The sequence below is a fragment of the Barbatula barbatula genome, assembly GCF_947034865.1.
Source record: "Barbatula barbatula genome assembly, chromosome: 2".
NCBI lineage: Eukaryota > Metazoa > Chordata > Actinopteri > Cypriniformes > Nemacheilidae > Barbatula > Barbatula barbatula.
The window spans coordinates 7,605,723-7,631,045 of record NC_136767.1 but is presented as its reverse complement, the minus strand read 5'-3'; the positions used below and the strand labels follow the sequence as shown (position 1 = coordinate 7,631,045).

At 40.0% G+C, this 25,323-nt stretch overlaps 1 protein-coding gene across 2 annotated transcripts in view; it reads left to right on the top strand.

Moving 5' to 3' along the window:
• skic3 (SKI3 subunit of superkiller complex) overlaps nt 1-9,965 on the top strand; it is a 73,633-nt gene extending 63,668 nt beyond the window's left edge. Inside the window, exons 38-40 of one of the 2 annotated variants that reach the window (XM_079450666.1) lie at nt 8,406-8,536; nt 9,213-9,342; nt 9,550-9,965. In XM_079450666.1, the coding sequence (XP_079306792.1) occupies nt 8,406-8,536; nt 9,213-9,342; nt 9,550-9,627 (339 nt within the window). In that variant the 3' untranslated portion in view covers nt 9,628-9,965. Of the gene's footprint in view, nt 1-1,791; nt 1,971-8,405; nt 8,537-9,212; nt 9,343-9,549 lie in introns of those variants that run through there. The other variant, XM_079450665.1, reaches the window with a different exon arrangement.
• Nucleotides 9,966-25,323: the final 15,358 nt, after the last annotated feature.

Sequence of the window (25,323 nt, the reverse complement as noted above, 5' to 3'; positions counted from 1 at the left end):
CCAATAAGTTAGCTTAAGTTTAGCTAAGGCCGTACAGTATACCATTGGCATACATGCTAACTTAATGGGGAAACGACAGCTGAATACAATAAAATTAATAACGCCATCATAATCGCCACATTAATATGGATTAATGCAAATCAGCCGTTCAGTAATTTTTTTCTTTATTTGCATACATTTGTCACAAGGCATTGCAGATGAATAGGATAAACAAAATTACAAAAGCATATCACCAGTTATAATTTAATTTGACTAAGGCCTACATTTCAACATCTTTCAACTGGAGCCAATTCTAGTCTTTGACATTCAGAAAAGAGCACACATCGACTGCTTCAGACCACTAAACCACACATTAAATGACTGATGACGACTGGACCTTCTGCCAAACCAATGAATCTATTGATTTATGTTCTGATAGATGAGCAAGCTTTGCATTATATTCCCGTTTCGTTAGTAATGCTCAATGGTCACTTTTTTTTACATGGTAATACGTTAATTGTTTTATAGGTTATGCAAACATAATAAAGTAGTAATAAAAACAATATTTAAGAGAGTAATCTGTTTTCGTAAAAAAATGTCCAGAGCTTGCATACTGAAACTGAGCTAGTACAATGTGGCGTCGTCTGCATCTAAATGCAGATTTAAAGTTGAAAATTACTTTGATCAAAGATCAATTATTACGTGTTTTGATCGCTTGATAAAATTTTTATTGCTTAGCCCTAGATATAAATAACCAGCATTAGCATCTGTTTCTATGGGCTGCTATAAGTAGGTCGTCCGACATATTGGAACGGTGCGAGCTGGTCCGTTGTGTATGGTGTATGGTAAACAGTGTAAACTCAAACATTATATCTGCCACACTAACACAATAATGGCAACAATAATTAAAAAAATTCCAGGAAATTTAAAACCCGTGGTTTTCAGAGCAATGGCAGCTGTGGCATTTTAGTCAACTGTGAGTGACCTCAGTGGACCGTTAAAAGATGGCCAACACGTATACGTTCCTTGAGTGCTTGAAGTCATCTAGTTTTTAATATGTATGGCTTAGCCATCTTTAAAACAAGGCTGTATGTTCTTTTCCCTTTACTGAGTGTTTTTCAGAAGACCTGTAAGCTTGCTCTAGATATCGCTTATTACACTGAATAAAATGATAAACACAACACTTTTATTTTTGCCCCCATTTTTCATGAGCTGAACTCAAAGATCTAAGACTTTTTCTATGTACACAAAATGCCTATTTCTCTCAAATATTGTTCACAAATCTGTCTAAATCTGTGTTAGTGAGGACTTCTTCTTTGCCGAAATAATCCATCCACCTCACAGGTGTGACATATCAAGATGCTGATTAGACAGCTGGCCACAATAAAAGACCACTCTAAAATGTGCAGTTTTACTGTATTGGGGGGTCCGAAAAGTAGTCAGTTTCTGGTGTGACCACCATGAGGCAATCATGAAGTGCAACACATCTCCTTTGCATAGGGTTGATCAGGTTGTTGATAGTGGCTAGTGGAATGTTGGTCCACTCCTCAATGGCTATGCATTGTTGATGTATATTGGCAGGAACTTGAACACGCTGTCATATATGCCCATGCAGAGCATCCTGAACATGCTCAATGGGGGACATGTCCGGTGACTATGCTGGCCATCAAGAACCCTGTGATGAACCCCGTTCCCTGTGATGCCAATTTTCAAACTTTAGTTAGTGTTTAATGTTGCTGTTAGAGCATAAATAATATCTGCAAAATCATAAAGCTCAAAGTTCAATGCCAAGCGAGATATTGTCTTTAACAGAACAAGGACTACAGAGAACGGCTGGAATCGGACTACAGCACTTTACTTCCCGGGTAAATTATGTCACTTCTCCGTGTCTTGAATAACAAAAAAGGTGTGTGCATCTAAAACACTTCTATGAAACGTCCTTGGAAGTCCTGCTTGCAAATGTCTCCTGATCAATCTGCTTGTTTTATTATCCAACTTAGGTCCAATATAAAAAGGCAAAACTAGTGCTTCTGTTATTAGTGGTAATTAATATACAGTGGTATGCAAACGTTTGGGCTCCCCTTAGGAAAATCACTGCATCAGTTTGTCACTTACTGAGCTTTTGAAGCCGCAACTTCATTTTAACATATGTTATACCTTATGGAAACAGAAACATCTCAGTAGTGAAATCATTTTTATTGCATTTAGTGCATAAGTTTGGTCATCCCAAAGAAATAATTCCATTAATATTTAGTAGAGCCTTCTTTTGCTGCAATACCAGCCTGTAGACGCCTCCTAAAGCCACAGACAAATCCCTGAAGTCTGGCAAGTGGTATTTTGGCCCATCCCTCCATAGAAAACGTCTCCAGTTCAGTCAGGTTCCGTGCGTAGACAGCCTGCTTCAAATCAATCCATACATTTTCAATGATGTTAAGGACTGGGATGGCCATTCCAGAACATTGTACTTGTGCTTCTGCATTAATTCCTTGGTGGATTTTGAACACTGCTTAGGATCATTGTCCTGCTGAAAAATCCAACCCCGGCATAGCTTCAACTTTGTGACCGACTCTTAAACATTCTTGTCAAGAATCTGCTGATACTGAGAGGAATTCATGTGGCCCTATCTAGCTTTATTTTATTTATATAGCGCTTTTTACAATTTTCATTGTTACAAAGCAGCTGTACAAGAAAACATTGACTATAAGTAAAACATAAAAGGTTGTGGAAGTCAAAACACAGGTCAAATATCAGACACACAATAAATTCCTATATGCAGAGTTAATTAAATAAGACTATCAAATTCTAGCAGCCCCCCCGGCCAGGCAAACAGTGCAAAACTGTATGCAAACGGTGGCGAGGAACCCAAAACTCCATTGGAGGAGAAAAAAAACCTCAGAGGGAGACCAGGCCTAACCAGGGGATTCCAGTTCCCCTCTGGCAAAAACTGCTGCCTCTGCACAAGCTTGACAATGCCTGCAGAACAAGGCAAAATAAAAAAAAGTTAGATTTAAAATTATCATTAATAATCTAATAGCGACTGAAGTTTTGTAGAGTCGCCACGTCCTTCGTCCAGCATTTGTCAGGTCTGGGTATGGATTGCGCCCTGCCCGCTCCGGTAACCTTGGACTGCATCCTGCCCGCTCTAGTAACCTTGGAACAATGAGACAAGACTGGCTGAGAGTAGAGTACTGTTCTGCACTCTTTGATGCAACAAATGCATCAGTTGTTATTGGAAGTGTCCCTGGTTCCGGTTGATCTAACTAGTGCAGCCTAGATCTTTGAAATATATATATTATGATAGTGTAGTGTATGCAAGATTAAAAAGATGTGTCTTTAGTCTAGATTTAAACTGACAGAGTGTGTCTGCCTCCCGGACAGTGCAGGGAAGACTGTTCCAAAGTTTAGGCGCTAGATAGGAAAAGGATCTGCCGCCTGCACTTGATTTTGAAATTCTAGGTATTACCAACTGACCTGACACCTGAGAGCGTAGTGGAATATGAGGTCTGCGTTGGGTCTGGATAGCACAATAATGACATTTCTCCATTCTGCACGGGTCTTAGTCTATTGAACTCCGAGAACTACATGCCCTTAACAAATTCGAAGATGACGGACGTTGCAGAGCAAGGCTCAGTAGCTTCTGGCTTTAAGCACCGGCCTCGAGAAAAAAACATTAATTTATAAAACCGTGGTCGGCCAAGTAATCGTCAACGATCAGTTCCTTAATTTTCTTATGGTTAAAATTAAAATAATGTGTTGTAGCCTCAGACACATTAAACTCTGAGTGGATTGAGTCATCCAAAGAGGTGTTGTTTGAGCTTTGTCCTGATACCAAACAACAATGCGTGGGCTCTAAAGGTCAGAATGGAATGGTTTTCCCAATGTTGTAGAGCACATACCTACATAACCATTGAATTAGAAACTTTTTGTCAGTGGCCTTCAGTTACATTCAATTATTTTTTTAATTAATTAATTTCTGCCCCAGTCATATATTAATCTAAATCAGGGATCTCCAACCTTACTCCTCGAGAACTACTTTCTTGAAGAGTTCAGATATGCTCATCAACAGTGTTGGGAGTAACGCATTACAAAAGAAACGATATTACAGAAATATATTAGTTTTTGCTGGAACGCAGTTATATAACTCATTTATAATCAAATTTGAGTAATATTATACCCATTACAATCTCAGTAACATGTTACAACAACATATTTCACCCCCCCAAATTTTTTTTTATTTACCCGTAAATTCCATCCACAAGAGAAAAATATTTGTGCTTAAAATGCTATGGTTATAATACTATTTCCTGTTACTGGAATCCGATGGTAAAGATGACTGCAACGGTTGTAAAGAGGTTCTGCGTTTTACCATGTCATCAGGCTATAGGTTGCATTATAGTGTGCTCTGCCATAATTCACCAGTTGATCCTTTGTTTGTCTGCTTTTGCGATTCTGACAGCGATTGTTATGGGCCTTCTCCATGCCTCTTATTTTTGTTCACTCGAGTGTTTAAATGTGTATTTTAAAGCTTTCCTGTAGCTCAGTCGTAAGAGCATGGCGTTAATAACGCCAAGGTCATGGGTTCGATCCCAGAGGATTTCACACACTTAGAAACAAATGTATAGTATAATGCGTAAATGTAAATTTAAATGCATCTGACTGTGGTAACACATTGAATCACATTGTTTGCTTTGAACAAAATGTCCACCTAAGTATTGTCAAGCTAGTATTAGTTTCTCAGATATGTTCAATAGGGTTGTGCACGGATGTTAGAATATTCGATCCGCAATAACTATTTGAATATTAAAAATGCTATTCGAATATTCATACTTTTTATAAGGATAAAACTGCGTCAACACAAAGTTGCTGCTACAGAAGACATTAGAGTTGTCACCTCTTATTTAACACTTCCTCACTTCTTCTGTAATGATTTTAGAATATATTGAAAATATAGAAAATAATTTGTATGTGTTCCTAAATTTTTGTTCACTCAGATCGCAAGCTAGTTTAAAAATTTTAAGCTTACACAACGCATGGTCCGATCGTGTTTTATGCTCGGCTCACATCACCAAATCTAGCCATAGAATTTGTCAACATTACTTACATTAGGTATAAAAATACCAACGTAATATTAAAGTATTAACAATAGTTAATTTAGTACCATAATTAGTTTGGAGCGTTGTTCTTAATATATTTTTAACAAACAAATATTAGTTTACGAAGTAATGGTAATTTCAACAACTTGAAACACGAAAATGTACATTTCACTGCAACTAATGTTAATGAATTAACTATTGTTAATTAATTGCTTCAGGATTTCAATATATTGTGACATAGCGAGTTACCAATGGTTTGCTTGCTAACTGTGGTCCCAACTGTCTTGGACTCATGAACAAGCTTCTTCCGTGGAGTTCTGGGCTGATCTTTAACCTCTCTTGATCATATTTACCCCATTGGGGAATTCCAGACCAAGGGCAATAGTTTCCTTCTAACCAAGCTTCTGTCTGTAGCCTATTTAAGGTTTGTGCAGGTCTACAATCTTGTCCCTGACATCCTTTGAAACCTCTTTGGTCTTGACCATGGTGGTGGAGAGGTTGAAATGAAAAATAAAGATTCTGTTGGTATGCATCTTTTATATACATAACCAGCTGACTTAGCAGTACTTTCTTTTGACAGGACTAATCTGTGGTCCATATAGGCACATAACTAATCTGTGGAGCCAGAATTCTTGTTGGTTGGTAGGGGATCTTTATAACGTTTATGTAATTTATAACCTTTATATATTTTTTCCCCAGATTATTTGGTTAATACTGAGTTTCTATCAGTTAAAATAAACCTACCATAAAAATTATAGACCCTTCATTTCTTTGTAAGCATGCAAACTTACAATATCGACAAGGGTCAAATAATTATTTCCCCCACTGTATATAGCAGACTGTCAATATACACTCACCTTAAGGATGATTAGGAACACCATACTAATACTGTGTTTGACCCCCTTTCGCCTTCAGAACTTCCTTAATTCTACGTGGCATTGAGTCAACAAGGTGCTGAAAGCACTCTTTAGAAATGTTGGCCCATATTGATAGGATAGCATCTTGCAGTTGGTCGAGATTTGTGGGATGCACATCAAGGGCACGAAGCTCCCCTTCCACCACATCCCAAAGATGCTCTATTGTGTTGAGATCTGGTGACTGTGGGGGCCATTTTAGTACAGTGAACTCATTGTCATGTTCAAGAAACCAATTTGAAATTATTTGAGCTTTGTGACATGGTGCATTATCCTGCTGGAAGTAGTCATCAGTCGATGGGTACATGGTGGTCATAAAGGGATGGACATGGTCAGAAACAATGCTCAGGTAGGCCGTGGCATTTAAACGATGCCCAATTGGCACTAAGGGGCCTAAAGTGTGCCAAGAAAACATACCCCACACCATTACACCACCACCAGCCTGCACAGTGGTAACAAGGCATGATGGATCCATGTTCTCATTCTGTTAACGCCAAATTCTGACTCTACCATCTGAATGTCTCTACAGAAATCATCAGACCAGGCAACATTTTTCCAGTCTTCAACTGTCCAATTTTGGTGAGCTTGTGCAAATTGTAGCCTCTTTTTCCCATTTGTAGTGGAGATGAGTGGTACCCGGTGGGGTCTTCTGCTGTTGTAGCCCATCCGCCTCAAGGTTGTGCATGTTGTGGCTTCACAAATGCTTTGCTGCATACCTCAGTTGTAACGAGTGGATATTTCAGTCAAAGTTGCTCTTCTATCAGCTTGTATCAGTCGGCTCATTCTCCTCTGACCTCTAGCATCAACAAGGCATTTTCGCCAACAGGACTGCCGCATACTGGATGATTTTCCCTTTTCACACCATTCTTTGTAAACCCTAGAAATGGTTGCGCGTGAAAATCCCAGTAATTGAGCAGATTTTGAAATACTCAGACCGGCCCGTCTGGCACCAACCATGCCACGCTCAAAATTGCTTAAATCCCCTTTCTTTCCCATTCTGACATTCAGTTTGGAGTTCAGGAGATTGTCTTGACCAGGACCACACCCTTAAATGCATTGACACAACTGCCATGTGATTGGTTGATTAGATAATTGCATTAATGAGAAATTGAACAGGTATTCCTAATAATCCTTTAGGTGAGTGAACGTTGTGTTGCATTTTGTTGGTTTAGTTTTGCCTGTTTTCTTTTTGTATTATTCTGTTTCGGGTAGGTTTAAATGCAGTTTTTATGTATTTTTAACATTAAAAAACCTATATACAGGATGTAATATTAATGCGTTATGAATATTTAATGGTAATTATAAGCTTCATGTGAAATTGTGACTAAATCAAAACGTAACAATTTACGTCATAATATAAGTTTTTTATGAGCTCTAATAATCTAATATGAAATTTTTGAAAAATGTCTTAAAATGTTAAAAAAAAAATTATATTGTGGTAGCCCAGGGATATTACCTGATACAGACATTGACACTCAAAAAACGACTTAAATCCCATCTCTTCTGTGAATACTGTGACAAACGAGGAAGAAAAAAATACATATTATGTACACTAACCCTCTCTCTCTCAACAGGTAGTGGTCTAGCTTTTGTTGAAACTAATAACTTTGTATTAGCACCTATTGACATATTGCTCTTTCATGACATATCGCTTATTGCTCCCTGAACTCTTTGTAAGTCGCTTTGGATAAAGGTGTCTGCTAAATGACGAAATATAAAAAATAGAAAAATAAATGTAAATGTAATGAAGGAAATATTCTTGGTTGTAATGGAAACAAAAGTCACTACTGGTATGTGTTGAGTTCTATTGATGAGACCATCAAATCATACTCCAATAATCTCCAAAACACACTGCAAAAAGATATTAATAATCCCTTTTTTATGGGAACCATTAGAATGTCTTTGGTGGTTTCTTTTCAGCAGGGTAGTCATAGTTTTGTGGTTATTTTGATCAAATTAACGCAAAAGTAATGCAGAGGTAGTGTAACGCATTACAACTCAGACAGTAATATGACTTATTACTTTTAAATGACACTAACTAGTAATATATAATGTATTACATTTAGGAGGTAACTTGCCCAACACTGCCCATCAATTACAGCTGAACCAACAAAGCAGGTTTTTTAGGGTTACTAGAAAGTAACAGGCAGGTATATTGGAGCAGGGTTGGAACTAAAGTATGCAGGAAGGTAGCTCTCTGCAGCTAACATTCAAAGTTCTGAAGTCCTTCTTTTATACATTGACTAATCATCTATTTAACTTTGATGTGCCCATTTATAAACAATGGTAATGGTTCAAAATTCCATGGAATTCCCCAGGTATCGATCTACACTTTTAAGAGGATTTTTTTTAAATTGATGCATGGTATAAAACAATCACTGTCTTCTATAGTAATTTGTGTGTTTTCCTTTGACTTCAGGCTGGTGTATGTTTGTCTGAGTGGAAGGATCTGGTGTTGGAAGCTATCACTGAAGTTTTAAAGATGGGAAGCTCTCCAATAGCTCTGCTTTTTCAAGCCTTACTCCAGTTCTCTGTCAAGATAGGTGGCAGGTAGAGCCATACACATACTTTAAGGGTGCTTTATATGTTTATATCTTAAAGAATTATTTCATAAATATTTTACTTTCGAGCTCACAACTGCTCACATTTATTGTCATGTCATTTATTGTTTTGATAACTTAAATGGGCAGTCTACATATGTTGATCTTTGCTACATCATTGTTTACATTGCTAATCCAGGCAAATATAAATATATTACTTAGTAATTCAGAAACAATTTTTACTTACTTTTCACCATAATGTGATTATTTCCAATAATCAGAGGAAGGACTTAATCGCAGTAACATGTTTGCATGACATGAGAACACCTCTTTGCTCCCGTTTACATGAAGGTTTTATTATTCCGATCATTGCTATAATACACAATACCCAAATTATGATCTCAGGTACAGTAGGTGTTTACGATGACTTTGTGCTTAAGATCTACGACAGAAGCACATGCGCACCTTTGTCAGAGCAGCATGAAAGTGTTAACATGCCTTCTTATTGCGATTAAAACTGGCATACTCCACATATGTTACTTTGATTATGCTTACTGTGATATAGCTCAATCGCATTGTTTACATGAGGTGAAGTGTAACCGCAATCATGTTATAATCACATTACAAGGGTGCATGTAAATGTAGTCGCTGTAAGGATTCGATTTTTATGGTTTGTTCACCAATAGGGAAACCCGCCGTCTGCTGGAGAGGATTGTGTATGCTTCACCCTCAGGAACTTCTGATACTGTGGTATCGGTGGCACGCTGGTACCTCCTGCGCCACCTTCATGCCAAAGATGACATGGAGCTAATAGATGTGAGCAAACAGTCATCACAAGTTCAATGATTTTATTTATTTAGACTTATTTTTCTAAGCTACAGCTGCAAGTCTGCCCAAGGTTTGAAATTTCAAGGTTATCTGAGCATCAGAATATATTGGAATTTTAAAACATGACAATACATAATAATCATGAGCTATATGGATTCTCATGTAAAAACTTATGTTTTGGTCTTTACTTTGTAGACCCTGTTGGTGGAGGGAAAAGAAGCAGGAGACATCAGACTCCTGGAATTCCACAAACGCCTTTTCCCATCTAGCTGAGACATTATATCCATCCTCAAATCCTTTCCCAGGAGTATATACACTCTACCTTACAATTAACCCTGCGTTTCAGTGTTTAGAATGAAAATTTAGTCCTAAATGAAACATTTAGCACTGTCAATATGTTGGAATTTAGAAAACTTTACCAAAAATAAAATTCTCTACTGTTCATTTTGTGGCATTGGCTCATCAATTTCACGTTAATGGTAATTTGCATTGGATCCAGTATGAAGGGTTTACAATCTACAAATAGTAATATCTTTTCTAAACATAGTTTGTGTGGAAGAATGTTCAATTTGTTTTATTTGGATTTAAATGAATTGTTGAAGTTCATTGTCCTGTGTCGTGTCATGTCATCACTGAAACGTTTGTGTATATATTATCTATGTATGTGTGTGTGTGTGTATATATATATATATATATATATATATATATATATATGTGTATATATATATATGTATATACAGTCAGGTCCATAAATATTGGGACATCCACACATTCTAATCTTTTTGACTCTATACACCACCACAATGGATTTGAAATGAAACGAACAAGATGTGCTTTAACTGCGGACTTTTAGCTTTAATTTGATTTATTTACATCCAAATCAGGTGAACGGTGTAGGAATTACAACAGTTTGTATAAGTGCCTCCCACTGACCAAAAGTAAAGGGACAGATTAACAATCATAAATCAAACTTTCACTTTTTAATACTTGGTTGCAAATCCTTTGCAGTCAATTACAGCCTGAAGTGTGGAACGCATAGACATCACCAGACACTGGGTTTCATCTCTGGTGATGCTCTGCCAGGCCTCTACTGCAACTGTCTTCAGTTCCTGCTTGTTCTTGGGGCATTTTTTCCTTCAGTCTTGTCTTCAGCAAGTGAATTGCATCCTCAATCGGTTTCAGGTCAGGTGATTGACTTGGCCATTGCATAACATTACATTTATTTCCCTTAAAAAACTCTTTGGTTGCTTTCGCAGTATGCTTCGGGTCATTGTCCATCTGCACTGTGAAGCGCCGTCCAATGAGTTCTGAAGCATTTGGCTTAATATGAGCAGATAATATTGCCTGAAAAACTTCAGAATTCATCCTGCTGCTTTTGTCAGCAGTGACATCATCAATAAATACAAGAGAACCAGTTACATTGGCAGCCATACATGCCCACGCCATGACACTACCACCACGATGCTTCACTGATGAGGTGGTATGCTTTGGATCATGAGCAGTTCCTTTCCTTCTCCATACTCTTCTCTTGCCATCACTCTGGTACAAGTTGATCTTGGTCTCATCGGTCCATAGGATGTTGTTCCGGAACTGTGAAGGCTTTTTTAGATGTTGTTTGGCAAACTCTAATCTGGCCTTCCTGTTTTTGAGGCTCACCAATGGTTTTACATCTTGTGGTAAACCCTCTGTATTTACTCTGGTGAAGTCTTCTCTTGATTGTTGACTTTGACACACATACACCTACCTCCTGGGGAGTGTTCTTGATCTGGCCAACTGTTGCGAAGGGTGTTTTCTTCACAAGGGACATAATTCTTCGGTCATCCACCACAGTTGTTTTCCGTGGTCTTCCGGGTCTTTTGGTGTTGCTGAGCTCATTGGTGCGTTCTTTCTTTTTAAGGATGTTCCAAACAGTTGATTTGGCCACACCTAATGTTTTTGCTATCTCTCTGATGGTTTGTTTTGTTTTTTCAGCCTAATGATGCCTTGCTTCACTGATAGTGACAGCTCTTTGGATGTCATATTGAGAGTTGACAGCAACAGTTTCCAAATGCAAATAGCACACTTGAAATTAACTTTGAACCTTTTATCTGCTCCTTGTAAATGGGAGAATGAGGGAATAACACACACCTGGCCATGGAACAGCTGAGCAATTGTCCCATTACTTTTGGTCCCTTACAAAGTGGGAGGCACATATACAAACTGTTGTAATTCCTACACCGTTCACCTGATTAGAATGTCAAATCCGTGGTGGTGGTGTATAGAGCCAAAAAGATTAGAATTGTGTCGACGTCCCAATATTTATGGACCTGATTGTATATATATATATATGTATGTGTGTGTGTGTATATATATATATATATATATATACCTGAAATCTGCAGCGTACAATATTTCCAATATTCCATCATCTCTGTTTCAGCAGGAGATGTATAGTCCTCCTCCTCCTCAAACTCTGTAGTAAGCATGGCCCAACCATGTCTTTTTTCTTTTTGTCTCTGATCCAGCGTAACTTAAATTTGGGCAAAGTGACTGCAGCCAGGAGAGCTTCCTTTTTGTCCATCATAGAGGGAAATCGTACCTTGATTGTCTATGAGAAAAAAAATACATCAGCCCCTTTTTCAGACACTTAACATAAGAGTTTGACATAAAATAATACAAAATAATAATATAATGATAATACAAAAATGTATTTAAGCCAGGGGTCTCAAACTCAGGTCCTGTAGAGCCACAGCTCTGCACAGTTTAGCTCCAACCCAAATTAAACACACCTGATTCAGCTAATCAACAGCTTCAGGATTACTAGAAACTTCCAAGCAGGTGTGGTTTAGAGTTGGTTGGAGCTAAACTGTGCAGAGCTGTTGCCCTCCAGGAACGGAGTTTGAGACCCCTGATTTAAGTCTAGTGTAAACCAAGGTTGAGCAATTTGTATAAATATAAGATTACCTGAACAATGACATCAGGGAGAGATGCTGTCATCCTAAACTCATCCCGCAGTGCCAGCGTCCTGGCTGATTCCATCGTGTTAAAGTAGGCACTATGAGTTTTTTCTTGGAAAAATTCTCTATTAACTCTGATGCCACAGAAGAACGATTTGCTTTTGTCCACAGCGGAGAACACTTTGAAATTGCACTTCTATAGAGGGCTTTTGACTCATTTGCTTGAAGCCATCTCTCGACATCATGAAAAATTAAGTTCAGTGTGTGTGATGCACACCTTAAGTGTGGAGGGAGAGAAAACGTCTCTGTTACGTATGTAACCTCCGTTCCCTGATGGAGGGAACGAGACGTTGTGACGAACTGACAGATGGGGTTTGACTTGAGAACCAATCATCTTCTGACTATTTTGAAAAGGCGAATGAAATTTGCATGCCTGACTCCGCCCCCGGATATCAGGGTATAAAAGGGAGACGGCGTGCTGCATTCATTCACCTTTTGTGCTGAGGAGCCTGAGAGCATCTCTTGACTGCTGCAGCGGGCGGCAAGTGTTGTGGCATGAGGTACACAACGTCTCGTTCCCTCCATCAGGGAACGGAGGTTACATACGTAACCGAGACGTTACCTTTCTGTCGGTCTCTCGACGTTGTGTCGAACCGACAGATGGGGTTCCTATGGAAAACGCCACATGAGACCGCTCCAGCACTGGCTACAGAGACGAGCTCCCTGGAGAGCGTGGCACACAGGCAGCAGGCGTATCATCATCACGCCTCTCTGTCATCGCATCCTAACCCCCTGGTCTTCAATTACCTTTTTTTACGGGCCGGAGTCCCTCTTGGGCAGGTCTCGAGGCGAGTCATGGTGTCAACAGACGCCTCCTCGCAGGGTTGGGGTGCGGTGTGCAATGGGCACGCAGTATCGGGTCGGTGGACGGGCCCCCGCCTGCGCTGGCATCACAATTGCCAAGAGTTGGTAGCTGTTCTACTTGCCCCCTGGTGCAGGGCCAGTAGATGCTGGCAGGTCAGACAGTACTACTGCCGTAGCGACCGCCAGGGTGGCGTTCGCTCACGGCAGTTAACGCAACTCGCCCGACGCCTCCTCCTGTGGAGTCAACAGGTGACAAAGTCCCTGCGTGCCACACACATCCCGGGCGACCTGAACCAGACAGCCGATGCGCTCTCTCATCAGTCGACGCCTCGGTCCTGTGCAAGAGTAGTTGCGCCTTACGGGCCCAACCGGACTTGGTTCTCAGACCTAATGCTCTTGACGACAACTCCCCCTGGCCGATTCCTCTGACGTTGCAGGGGAAGGGCACGTTGTGGCATCCGAGACCAGACCTCTGGGACCTCCATGTCTGGCTTCTGGATGGGACGAGGAAGGACACAGGCAAGGGCCCTGGCCACGAGGCGGCTGTACGCCTTTAAGTGGCGCCTCTTCTCGTCCTGGTGTTCCTCTCGCGAAGAAGACCCACGGAAATGCTCGATCGGGTACGTGCTGTCCTTCCTACAGGAGAGGCTGGAGAAGAAACTCTCCCCGTCCACACTGAAAGTGTATGTAGCGGCAATTGCCGCTCATCACGAACCAGTTGCTGGCAAGCCCCTGGGGCAGCATGACCTGGTCATTAGGTTCCTGAGGGGGTGCGACAAGGCTGAATCCGGCCCGTCCGCACTACGTTCCCTCTTGGGACCTCAATGTGGTCCTGGCGGGCCTTCCGAGGCCCCCCTTCGAGCCCCTAGGAGGCCGCTCTTCCTCACCTCTCGATGAAGACGGTACTCCTGCTGGCACTCGCTTCCATCAAGAGGGTAGGGGACCTACAAGCATTTTCCATATCCCCGGATTGCCTTAAATTTGGGCCCGGTAACTATGACGTGATCCTGAGACCCGGCCTGGCTACGTGCCCCAAGTTCTCACCACTCCCTTTCAGGACCAGGTGGTGAACTTGCAGGCGCTCCCCACTGGGGAGGAAGACCCAACCCTGTCCGTGTTGTGTCCGGTACGCGCATTGCGCCTCTACCTGAACCGCACGCAGAGCTTCAGAGCTCTGAGCAGCTCTTTATCTGTTTCAGAGGTCAGCATAAGGAGGGCTGTCTCCAAACAAAGGTTGGCGCACTGGATCGTGGATGCCGTTACGACAGGCAGTGAGGGCACACTCCACTCGGGGTGTGGCCTCCTCATGGGCACTGGCTCAGGGCACCTCTCTCAGGTATATCATATTGGAATATTGGAAATCTGCAGGCTTTTATATGAGACGGGCATGAACGGTCCGCGAGCCGGTGGCTGACGGATTAAGCAGAAGATAATCCCTATGTCACCCACGCTGCTCGCCGTCGCTGACGGCCTGGCCGGAGCCACCGCGGTCACAGGACGGGAAGCAAACGAGGTGGTGGCAGGCTTTTAAAAGAACACGGCCACCGTCTCCGTTTTATACCCGGATATCTGGGAGCTGAGTCCGGCATGCAAATTTCATTCGCCAAATTCATTGGCCTTTTCAAAATAGTCAGAAGATGATAGGTTCTCAAGTCAAACCCCATCTGTCAGTTCGATCAGCCAAGGTAGTATCTGCCTTTTGCTCAGCTATCAATGAATCTCTAGAACTAGTCAACTGTTCTGTCTGGAGTTTAACTGGCAACTCAAGACTTTCTGGCTTACGATCAACCTCCTTACGCAGCGCGGGTAACAGCACAAACTGGAAATACCTCAGGAAAGACACAGCTGCAATCTGGAGATACCCTTTCAGGGGGCACTAAAGGTTGCTTCCTAAAGATGTTTAGTTTGCCATCTGCCCACACCTGCAAAGTCATTCTCCAAAATCATGTGGACTCCCTCTACTGGCAACTGGGGTCTAACCCCAACAGCTACATCACCCTCTATTAGACCACATTTAAGGGTAACTTCATGCAGGAGAAGAGAAGAGAATGGAATAAAGCCCATGCCCCATACCATTACACAACTGCCATTATCAGACTCCTTAGAGAACGGCAAAACAGATTCCAGAATAAACAAATCTAGGGCTCCAGTATCTCTTAAGATCTTAATTGGAACATTTTGGTTGCCATCTACCAGGGACACTACACCATCTAAAATAAAGGCTGAAAAATCACAGTGGGAAGACTGAAAACCAAACTCAACTAGTGGCTGAAAAATCTCATCCTGGTGGCCAGAGGCTGTAACAGGAGCTGCCACCACAGCAGGTTTAACTTGACCAAACTTTTTTGATTTCAGTAGAGGACAATGTTCCTTCCAATGTCCTTCAACTAAACAGTAGCGACAGGTATGAGAATTTACTAGTGCTTTGGGTCCCCCAGAACCAAACATCTGCGCAGGCCTTTGGAAAGAAGCTGCAAAAAAGGTGCCCTAATATTCCTAGCAGTACAACTATTTCTATGGTACATGTCACTCTTTGACTCAAAATGGCTTTTATGCGTTAGCCTGTAATCATCTGCAAGAACTGCTGCATCACTTGGAGACTTAACCTTACGTTCATTGATGTATGTAGCAACCTGATCAGAATTTTTGAACTGTTCTAACACAATCAAGTTAGACAGACACTCAAAAATGCTAACTTCAGAAGCTGTACAGCAACGATTAAATGCAGAAGTCAAATCACGAACAAACTCATAATAGGTTTGTGAATCTAGCTTTTTCCTATAGCGAAAATGTTGACGATATGCATCCGGCACAAGCTCGTAGACCTTCAGCACTGCTGATTTAACTGTAGCATAAACTTTACTGTCGGTTACACTCAATGATGAAAAAGTGGGGAAACTTAATGAAATTGCAGAGACTCTTGTGGATAAACATTGTGAGAAGCTAGTCAACGACGCTGTGGCTTGTTGGAAAGGGGCTGCTGATAATTGCAGCGTGTTGCTGTTGTGGTGGGATGGGGAACACATGCTTTGCTGGGTTTTTCAAACATGTGTTTAAGTTGTATAACAGGCGTGAAATAGCTAATCTTTTGTACTGTGTGATATATGACAATGTTGATATGTGTGGGGCTACAGACGGTGTTGTGTGTGATGCCTTACGTGTAACCAACTTAAAGAATTAAATGACTGTTGTGCGAAATTTGTTGGACTCTTGAGTTAACGTGACACAGGCTTGTGTCATTGGTGATGATTCAGCAGCCGCGTTCATCAGAAAAGTATTAAAAGCATTGTGTGAAAACGCTATTATATTTGATATTGGACATGTCATAACGATGTCTACATATAAGGTTGATGAATGCATAAATCTGATATCCGTAAAAATCGATAGTAATGATGTTTCTGAAATTGTTGAAATTGTGAGCGACTAAATGCTTGATAAAGATATTTTCACAGGTGTACGTTTTCGTGGCAATCTAGACAGCCTATGAATGTGTTTTTACTTTTTATTGTTGTTGTATTTTCGTAAATAAAAACCCCTTGTTTTAAAAATCTTTTAATACTTTATTTGTCTGTGTCTGTTGAAATGACAACATCTCATGAAAAAGGTTTATTACACACCGTCTCACCCTGGTTCCTTAGGTGGTAAAAACCGTTTAAATGGGGTGTTTTAAATGAGTCAGGTGTTCGCCTAACTGACAAGCAAATTTCAGAATGGCTCGCTGCAGAGGACGCTTACACATTACATAAAACGGCACTACTAAAATACAAGAGAAACAGAGTGGTTGTTTATGGTATGAATAAACAGTTTCGAGCGGACTTGGTTGATATGTCAGCCTACTCCCCTAACGTTACGGGGAACGTTATCCTAACGTTACGATAACGTTCTCCTAACCATGGTATGATGAATGAAATGAGTCTAAAATCACGTGTTATAGATTGTTTGTTGCTCAGAGAACAAAAACTGGGGTTAAATAAATCAAAATTTATTAAATCAAACTGCATAAACAACCTTAAACAACATACAAAGAGAAAGAAAATAATAATACCTTTAACACGTAAAACTAATTGGCAAAATTTAATTTTCAAATCATAATATAATTACTATATATTAAATGTAGCATGAGAAATATATATATGTATAACTACAAAACAATTTAACCAAAATATAAATAAAACAAATAGAAAGAAAATCAAAACTTTAAGACATTAAACTGGTAATATTTAATTTTATACATATATCATAATGACTATTTATTAAATGTAGAATGAGGCTACAAATATAAAAGCTACAATTATTTAAAATACAGAAGCACTATCTTCACTTCAGCATTATCTGAAAACAAAAGAAAAAGGAAATGAGTGAGACCTTAAACACTGTTGAAATGAATCATTATTATGTGAAATAGTTATTAATTGCTTTTATCTCCAGTGACTGATGTTGATCCTTAATATGCCTGCAATTCATTTACAGTCAAGGCATTTAGCAGAGGCTTTTCCTACTCAAAGCCACAGTACAACATGGAAAACAATACAAATTAGTTGGCAATTATATGAAGAGTTCTATACAAATGTACATGCAGTACAATGTGTTTTACTAAAAACATTTACAAATCTTTTCTAAACCCGTTGATGCATCTTATAAAAAGTATTTAAAAACTTATACTTACAATATGCCAAAGACGCTCTGTGAAAGGGCTCCTGAAAGAGCCTTTGGGGTAGAGGTAGCTGCTGTTGACACACTAAAAAAGAGCAAACATGACTAAATTGCATGACATAAAATATGAGGAACATGGCAAACAAGATATGCAGATTAACTGCTATGTTTTTTACTTACTATACAATCAGATTCCAATTGACTCTGGAAAAAAGAATAATTATTTTAATGGAATAAATTCACAGATTTATATGATTTATGAGTATGTACATTTCAATTTATATGTGCTCCAGCAATTGGAAGAATATTGAAACCCACTAACAAGTAAGAAGGGGCACTGCAGGACCAGGGGGAAACACTGATTTAAAAAAATTATAAGTAACGTTAGGTGTATAGGGAGTCCATTTTATGATAATGTTCTGTGGGTTTCATGTGAAAGCGGCAGTAGATTAATTTGAAGTGGTGAAACCGATCTTATTCTTGCTGCACTAGGTAAACAATTTTTTTAGATTTTTAAGCATAACGTTATTTACATTTAGGTTTATACGTTAAGCTTAAAATTCGACCGGTTAAGTACAAATAATTACCTCAGGAAAACGGTCAGTGATTTCAATTAGAGTGGAATATGCAGCTATGCGCGCACACGTACATGGCCTCAGTTTTACAACTTAGACTATCTTACCTTTCTCGTAGTTTTGAATGTCATTTTCAATCAATTTACAAGCTCACTACAGGTGTCTTTTTTATATGCTGATTAAGTTAAAAAAGTATTTTACCTCGGGAAACTGACGGGACCGGCCGGCTCCTCTCAGAAGGCAGTCGCTCTGTGCGCGTGCGGTGGCCACAGACCTGCCTATAGGCTGCCCGCATTCAGAGTTCGCGGGCACCGCACAAGATGTAACTTGACCAATTTTTTTTGTTTATTTATTTTCGCTTTTCTAAGAAAATATATGCATTTATATAAGGATACTTCTCAATAAATTATGAATATAAAAATATGATTTTAAATCGAAGTGTGCAATATGGTAATTGGAATCTGAAAGAGAGTTAGCAAACACTTTTTTGCGATTGTTTGCTAGGGAACCTGTACAGAACGTTTTTGGTTGTATTGTTACCCTCAAAACATCACCTGAAGGGAACGTTACGGGAACATTAGCTGTTGGTTAAAAAAACTAACCTGCAGGGAACGTTCCGGTAACGTTTGCTGTTGGTCAGAAAAAACTAACCTGTGGGGAACGTTCCGGTAACGTTCGCTGTTGGTCAGAAAAAACTAACCTGCAGGGAACGTTCCGGTAACGTTCGCTGTTGGTCAGAAAAAACTAACCTGCAGGGAACGTTCCGGTAACGGTTAGAAAAAACTAACCTCCAGGGAACGTTTCGGGAACTTTAGCTTTTGGTTAGGAAAAAACTAACCTAAAGGGAACGTTCTGTGAACGTTGCCCTGTGGTTCCCAACGAAAAAACAAATGGGAACCATAGGGGAACATTGGGGGAACGTTCTGTGTTTGCTGGGGTATTTCACGGTGTATCCACCCGTTTACAAACTTTGTGATTATGACGGAGATATTATTGATGGTAGTTTTTACGAGCCAGAGTTACAAAAAATATCTGTGAGCAAAAACAATACGATTAAAGTAGAAAAAATATTGGACAAGAAAAAACAGGGTAAGAAGACCATTGTCTTGGTAAAATGGTACGGTTGGCCATCTAAATTTAATAGATGGGTCCCCGAAAAAGATGTGGCTATGTACATATGATTTAAAAAGGAGAATGCATAGTAATCTACGGCATTCATTTAGAAAACAGACATGGTTAGCGACGGATTTTATATCGTATTAACCTTTAATGCGTCGTTGTCAGTGTATCCTGACAGCACTAGGACATGCCTAGCCAATCCATTACATATGAAAGGTAAATGGGAAGTGTGGATTGTTGAATTAGAATATCCTAGAACGTGGTACACGTTTAATACTGAAGAGGCCTTTTTTATTTATAGTATTTTTATTAGGATTTTAACATTTTACAAAAATAAAAGTAGAAAAATAAAGAAAAGACATAGTATGAGACACAAATCAACTAATGATGACATAATTGTAGTAAAACAAAAAAAATATATATATATATATATATAAAATAAAAAAATAAAAAATAATAATAATAAAAAAGGGAACCAAGAACAACAAGGGGCGTATATGCAGTTACAATGATAAACCACTAACTAACAAGCATTCTCTAGGGGTAGAGCAGACGGATTTTATGCCCTCCATTAGTGGTCAGAGTCAATGTTAGACTGGTTAAGATGATCTAGAAATGGTTGCCATATGTTGTAACATTTGTCAAGGTTACCCAAAACTCCATACCGGACTCTCTCCATGTGCAATATTCCAATAATATAGGTCAACCAGGTCTTGAACTGAGGGACATCAGCGGATTTCCAGAGTCTTAGAATGATGCACTTAGCAATAATCATTCCATAAGCAATGGTATTTTGTACAGAGACATTGTAATCTGACAGAGAGAGAGAATATCCAAATAATGCAATCTCTGGATCAGGCTTAAACACAAAACCGTACATGTCAGAAAACCACTTAAATATGTCACACCAAAAATCTCACCAAAGTTTAGAGCATGTCCAAAAGAGATGGGTAAGAGAGCCCTCTGCAGATTTACACCTGTCACATGTAGAAGAAATGGTGGGAAAAATGATGTGTAATTTAGACTTTGAATAGTGCAATCTATGCATCACTTTAAATTGAATTAACTGATGCCTAGAATTAATAGAACAAGACCGAATCCTGCTAAGACTCTCCTCCCACACTTCATTCCCTATCCGTATATCTAATTCTTCCTCCCAAGCCGCTTTTAATGAATGCGTAGAATAACTTGTTTCCTCAGAAAACAGGGTTACAAAATCTGAAATCAAATAGCCTATAAATCCCTCTTCCCTCCGGTAGTGACTCAAAATTAGGTAACGCATGACTCACATAATTTCGAATCTGTAAATGTCGAAAAAAGTGTGTTGTGGGGAGAGAGAAAAATAAGCAAAATGTTTATTAATATACAGGTCCTCCAAAGTAACATTTCATCCTCCAAATGTTGAATGTTGCATCTGAGAGAGATGGGGGAAATGCGTGATTGCGACATACTGGGGCAAAAATAGCAGTGTCAAGTAATCTGCATCCCTTCTTAATTTGACGCCATATTTTCAAGCAGTTTGAAACAACAAAATTCTCCACCTTAATAGATGTAGATAATACAGAAGCAGAGAAGAGAAGCGCTGGGAGCGAGCTGCCACCAACAGCATTTTTTTCAATAGCAACCTAGGGGGGAGTCTGAATCGAGATTTCTGTATTATAATCCTCCTGCCAATAAACAAGGGACCTCGCATTCGCTGCCCAGTAGTAATGGAAGAAGCAGGGTAGTCCCAACCCACCCCCCTCCCTCTGCTTCTGCAAAAGTATTTTAGATATTCTGTGGGCTTTAAAGCCCCAGATAAAGGGTAGGATTATTGAGTGTAATGTTTTGAAAAAAGCCTTTGTCAAGAAAATAGGTAGATTCTGAAAGAGATACAAGAATCTAGGTAGAGAAACCATTTTAACAGTGTTTATACGTCCTATCATAGAAAGAGGAAGAGTCCTCCATTTGCTAATGTCCCTCTTAAGATCCTTCAATTTCTGGAGAAAATTCAATTTAAAAAAGAAATTAAGGTTTTTGGGCAGAACGACTCCAAGATACTTAAGTCTGTCCGTGATTTTGAAAGGGAGATTATGCAGGAATTCAGCACTTCAGCTTAAAGACATGAATTCACACTTCTGCCAATTAATCGTGTATCCAGAGACTGTGTCAAAAGATTTTATAAGATCTAACAGTAAAGGGACCGACCGCTCAGGATTCGACAAAAAGAGAACTACATCATCTGCATATAAGGAGATGTGATGATCAACATTTCCCAGTCTTACAGGCTCTATAGATGGATGGGTTCTAATACTGATCGCAAGGGGTTCAATTGCAATTGCAAAAAGCAGGGGGCTGAGGGGGCATCCTTGACGTGTCCCTCGATGTAATAAAAATGAATTAGATTTTTCCTGATTTGTGAGTACAGAATAAGTTGGGTGAGCGTATAATGTTGTGATCCATGATACAAAACTACTACCAAATCCACACTCTTCCATAACTCTCACCATATAAGGCCATTCCACCTGATCAAAAGCTTTTTCTGCGTCTAAGCACAGGGCAGCCATTTTAGAGCCTTTCTTATGCTTATGGTATATTATGTTAATTAATCGTCTATCATTAAAAAACGAAAATCTATTAGGAACATATGTATAATGGCTATTAGCTAATTAGCTAATAATTTGGTAAAAATTGTACTGTCAGAGTTGAGTAATGCTATAGGCTGGTAAGATGAAGGCTCAGTCTCATCCCTACCCTCTTTGAGTATTAGAGAGATGTTAGCATCATATAATGTGCTAGGGAATTTTGTGGTTTTAAGAGAATGTGTGAACATCCTTAGTAAAAGGGGAGCCAGCTTCTCCGAATATTTTTTGTATAATTCAATACCAAAGCCATCTGGACACACCGCCTTGCCATTAGGAAAAGATTGTATAGCTTCAATAATCTCTGGAATAGTAATATCAGAGTTTAAAGCCTCACAGGCAGCTTCACTCAGTTTGGGAAGATTCAAAGGTCCTAGCCACTTAGAGATGTCTCCTCTTGCTCTTGATGTATATAATTGTTCATAATATTCCATAAAGCGATCATTTATACTTTTAGGATCCACAAGCATGTCCCCTGCTTTTGATTTAATTTTATATATGGCTTTATTATCTTGTAATTCCCTCAATTGTCGGGCCAGCAATCTATGGGGCTTATCCCCCAACTCAAAATATTTTTGTCCTATCCTGAGCAGCTGATCCCATACCCTTCCTGACAAAATAGTATTACATTCATACTTTAGTTTAAGAATATTCTGTAAGGTAGAAGGGCTAGAGGAAGCCCTATAGGAGGGTTCCAATTGAGATAATTCCTCTTCTATTTCTGCAAGGCGTCTACGTTTGTCTAGTCTCGATTTAGACTCAAAAGAGATAATATGTCCTCTGATCACAGCCTTAAAAGATTCCCACAAAGTGGAGTCAGTGACTTCAGAGTTATTATTGATATCTAGAAATTCTAAGATCGTTTCAGATATAAATTGGCAAAACGGAACGTCAGAAAGTAGTGAAGGGTGGAAACACCAACAATGTGGTTTAAACTTTTGACCAAGATCAAGAACCACCGAGGTCGGAGAATGATCAGAGATTAAGATATTATGATAGTCTGAGGAGATCACGTTTGATATAAATTTGGAGTCAAGTAAAAAATAGTAGTCTCTACCTGTGGGGTGTGTCAGTCTCCATATATCAACCAGATTCATGAAGGACATTAGATCGCTTAAAACTATGGAGGCAGAAGGTAACTGGCTTACTTGGGCTGACCTGTCCAAAACATTATCCAGCACACAGTTAAAATCACCACCTACAATAACATGTGAATCAGTAAAATCAGACAATAAATTAAATATTTTAGTAAAGAAAGTAGGATCATCAAAGTTTGGTCCATATACATTAAGAAGTGTAACATGAAATGAGTAAATGTAACCAGTTACCAGAATGTATCGACCGTTTGGGTCCCTCAGAGTTGAAACATGTCTAAAGGGAACTGTTTTACGGATTAAAATTGCAACTCCTCTAGCCTTGCTGGAGAATGTGGACTGAAAGATATGGCCAACCCAGCTGCATTTGAGCATGTTCTCTCTCGGGGGTCTAATATGAGTCTCCTGTAAGTATATGACATCGGCAGACAAAGATTTCAAGTGAGAAAACACTTTAGCTCGTTTGATCACATGACCCAAGCCACGCACGTTCCAGCTGGTGAACGTGATGCCTCTGCCCTTTGAAGCTGCACTAAGATTCATACAAAAGTTTAGAATAAACAATGTACAAGCACATTGCCCTTGTAAAACACTGAAAGGTATAAAAATAAAAAAAACACGCACAGAAAGAACACTACCCACCTCCCCCATCCCACTTTCCCAAACAAAGTGAGAACACGAACCCCAGAAACTTACTGAGGGGTTGCCAGACCACTGGAACAGCGAAACTGCAGCTGAAAAGCCAATTAGCCCCCTCTCCAATCACACTTACACGTGCTTATGAACAAAGAAAACGGCGATATAAATGTCCCAGTCTGAATAGTTGCTGAATAAAAGTCGCGTACCAGAGCATGTCGTGCCAGCATATATATAAATGATTTTCAAGACAGCGTCGCGATGAAAGCCTCCGTCTCCTCAGGCGATGTAAAGACCTGGTCAGTGGTACCATGGGTGACGAGCAGTCTTGCCGGGTAGATGAAGCTGCTCCTCACGCCGGCTTCCCGGAGATGCTTCCTGACATCGTTGAACGCCTGCCGCTGCTTCATTATTTCAGCTGGAAGGTCGGGGAAAATGTGTATCGGCCTGCCCTTATAACGAAGAGGAAACTGTTGACGAGCAAGTTGAAGTATTTTTTCCTTCAGCAGGAAGTGATGAACCCTGGCTATCATCACACGTGGCCGCGCGGCTTCTCCAGATAATTGCCTCCCCAGACGATGAGCTCGATCCACTTCCAATGGCTTAAGAAAGTTGCTAGCGCCTAGCAAGTCTGGAATAAACTTTGTAAGAAACTCCATGGGGCTGCCATTCTCTATCTTCTCAGGTAACCCGACGATTTTAATGTTTTGCCACCTGGAGCGAGCCTCTAGATCGATCACCTTCTCACGGAGGGCTTTATTCTCCGATTGTACTTTTGCACACTTCTGCTCAACAAGGGAATCGGTCGGAATCGGCAGTAGCATTCTCCACCTCCGTGATTCTGTCGCCAAGGCACACCAAAGATGCTTGTGTGGACGCCAAAGAAGCCTCCAGAAGATCAAATCGATCAGTCATCGTTTTGCTCATATTCTGTATTGCCAGAAGGATACTGGCAGACTCCGTGTCAGCCTCGTCACTCGATCCTGAGGATGTCGCGGCCATCTTCGATGGTGACTGAGCAGGGGAATTACTCGATGCCTTATCCGTCTTCTTTCCCCTTCCAGCTTTTGACTTAGTCATTAAGCAGCTCTTCGACAAAGATAATTATATAGTAATATCGGTGAGGGAAAAAAAACTGAACAATTATAACAATGACCGAATAACTTAAAAAATGGAGAGGAGCTCTGCAGCACACGTCTACTCCATGCGGTACTCCATAGTGCCCCCCCGAAAAGGCCTTTTTTGAAATAAATGTCGGACAACCCCCGATAAGCAGGGTTCCTATCAAGAAGAAGAATATACTTGATGACGAATCATTGATGCGTAATAAAATGTCTCAGATAATTACCGTATAAAAATGGGGTATTATGATGACATTGCTTCTTTGAGAGTGTCGTGAACGTGGAGGGATGGACGAGGTGGAAGAACCCAAGTGCAGGCAGACACGGATGAAGGGGTTAACAAGACTTTA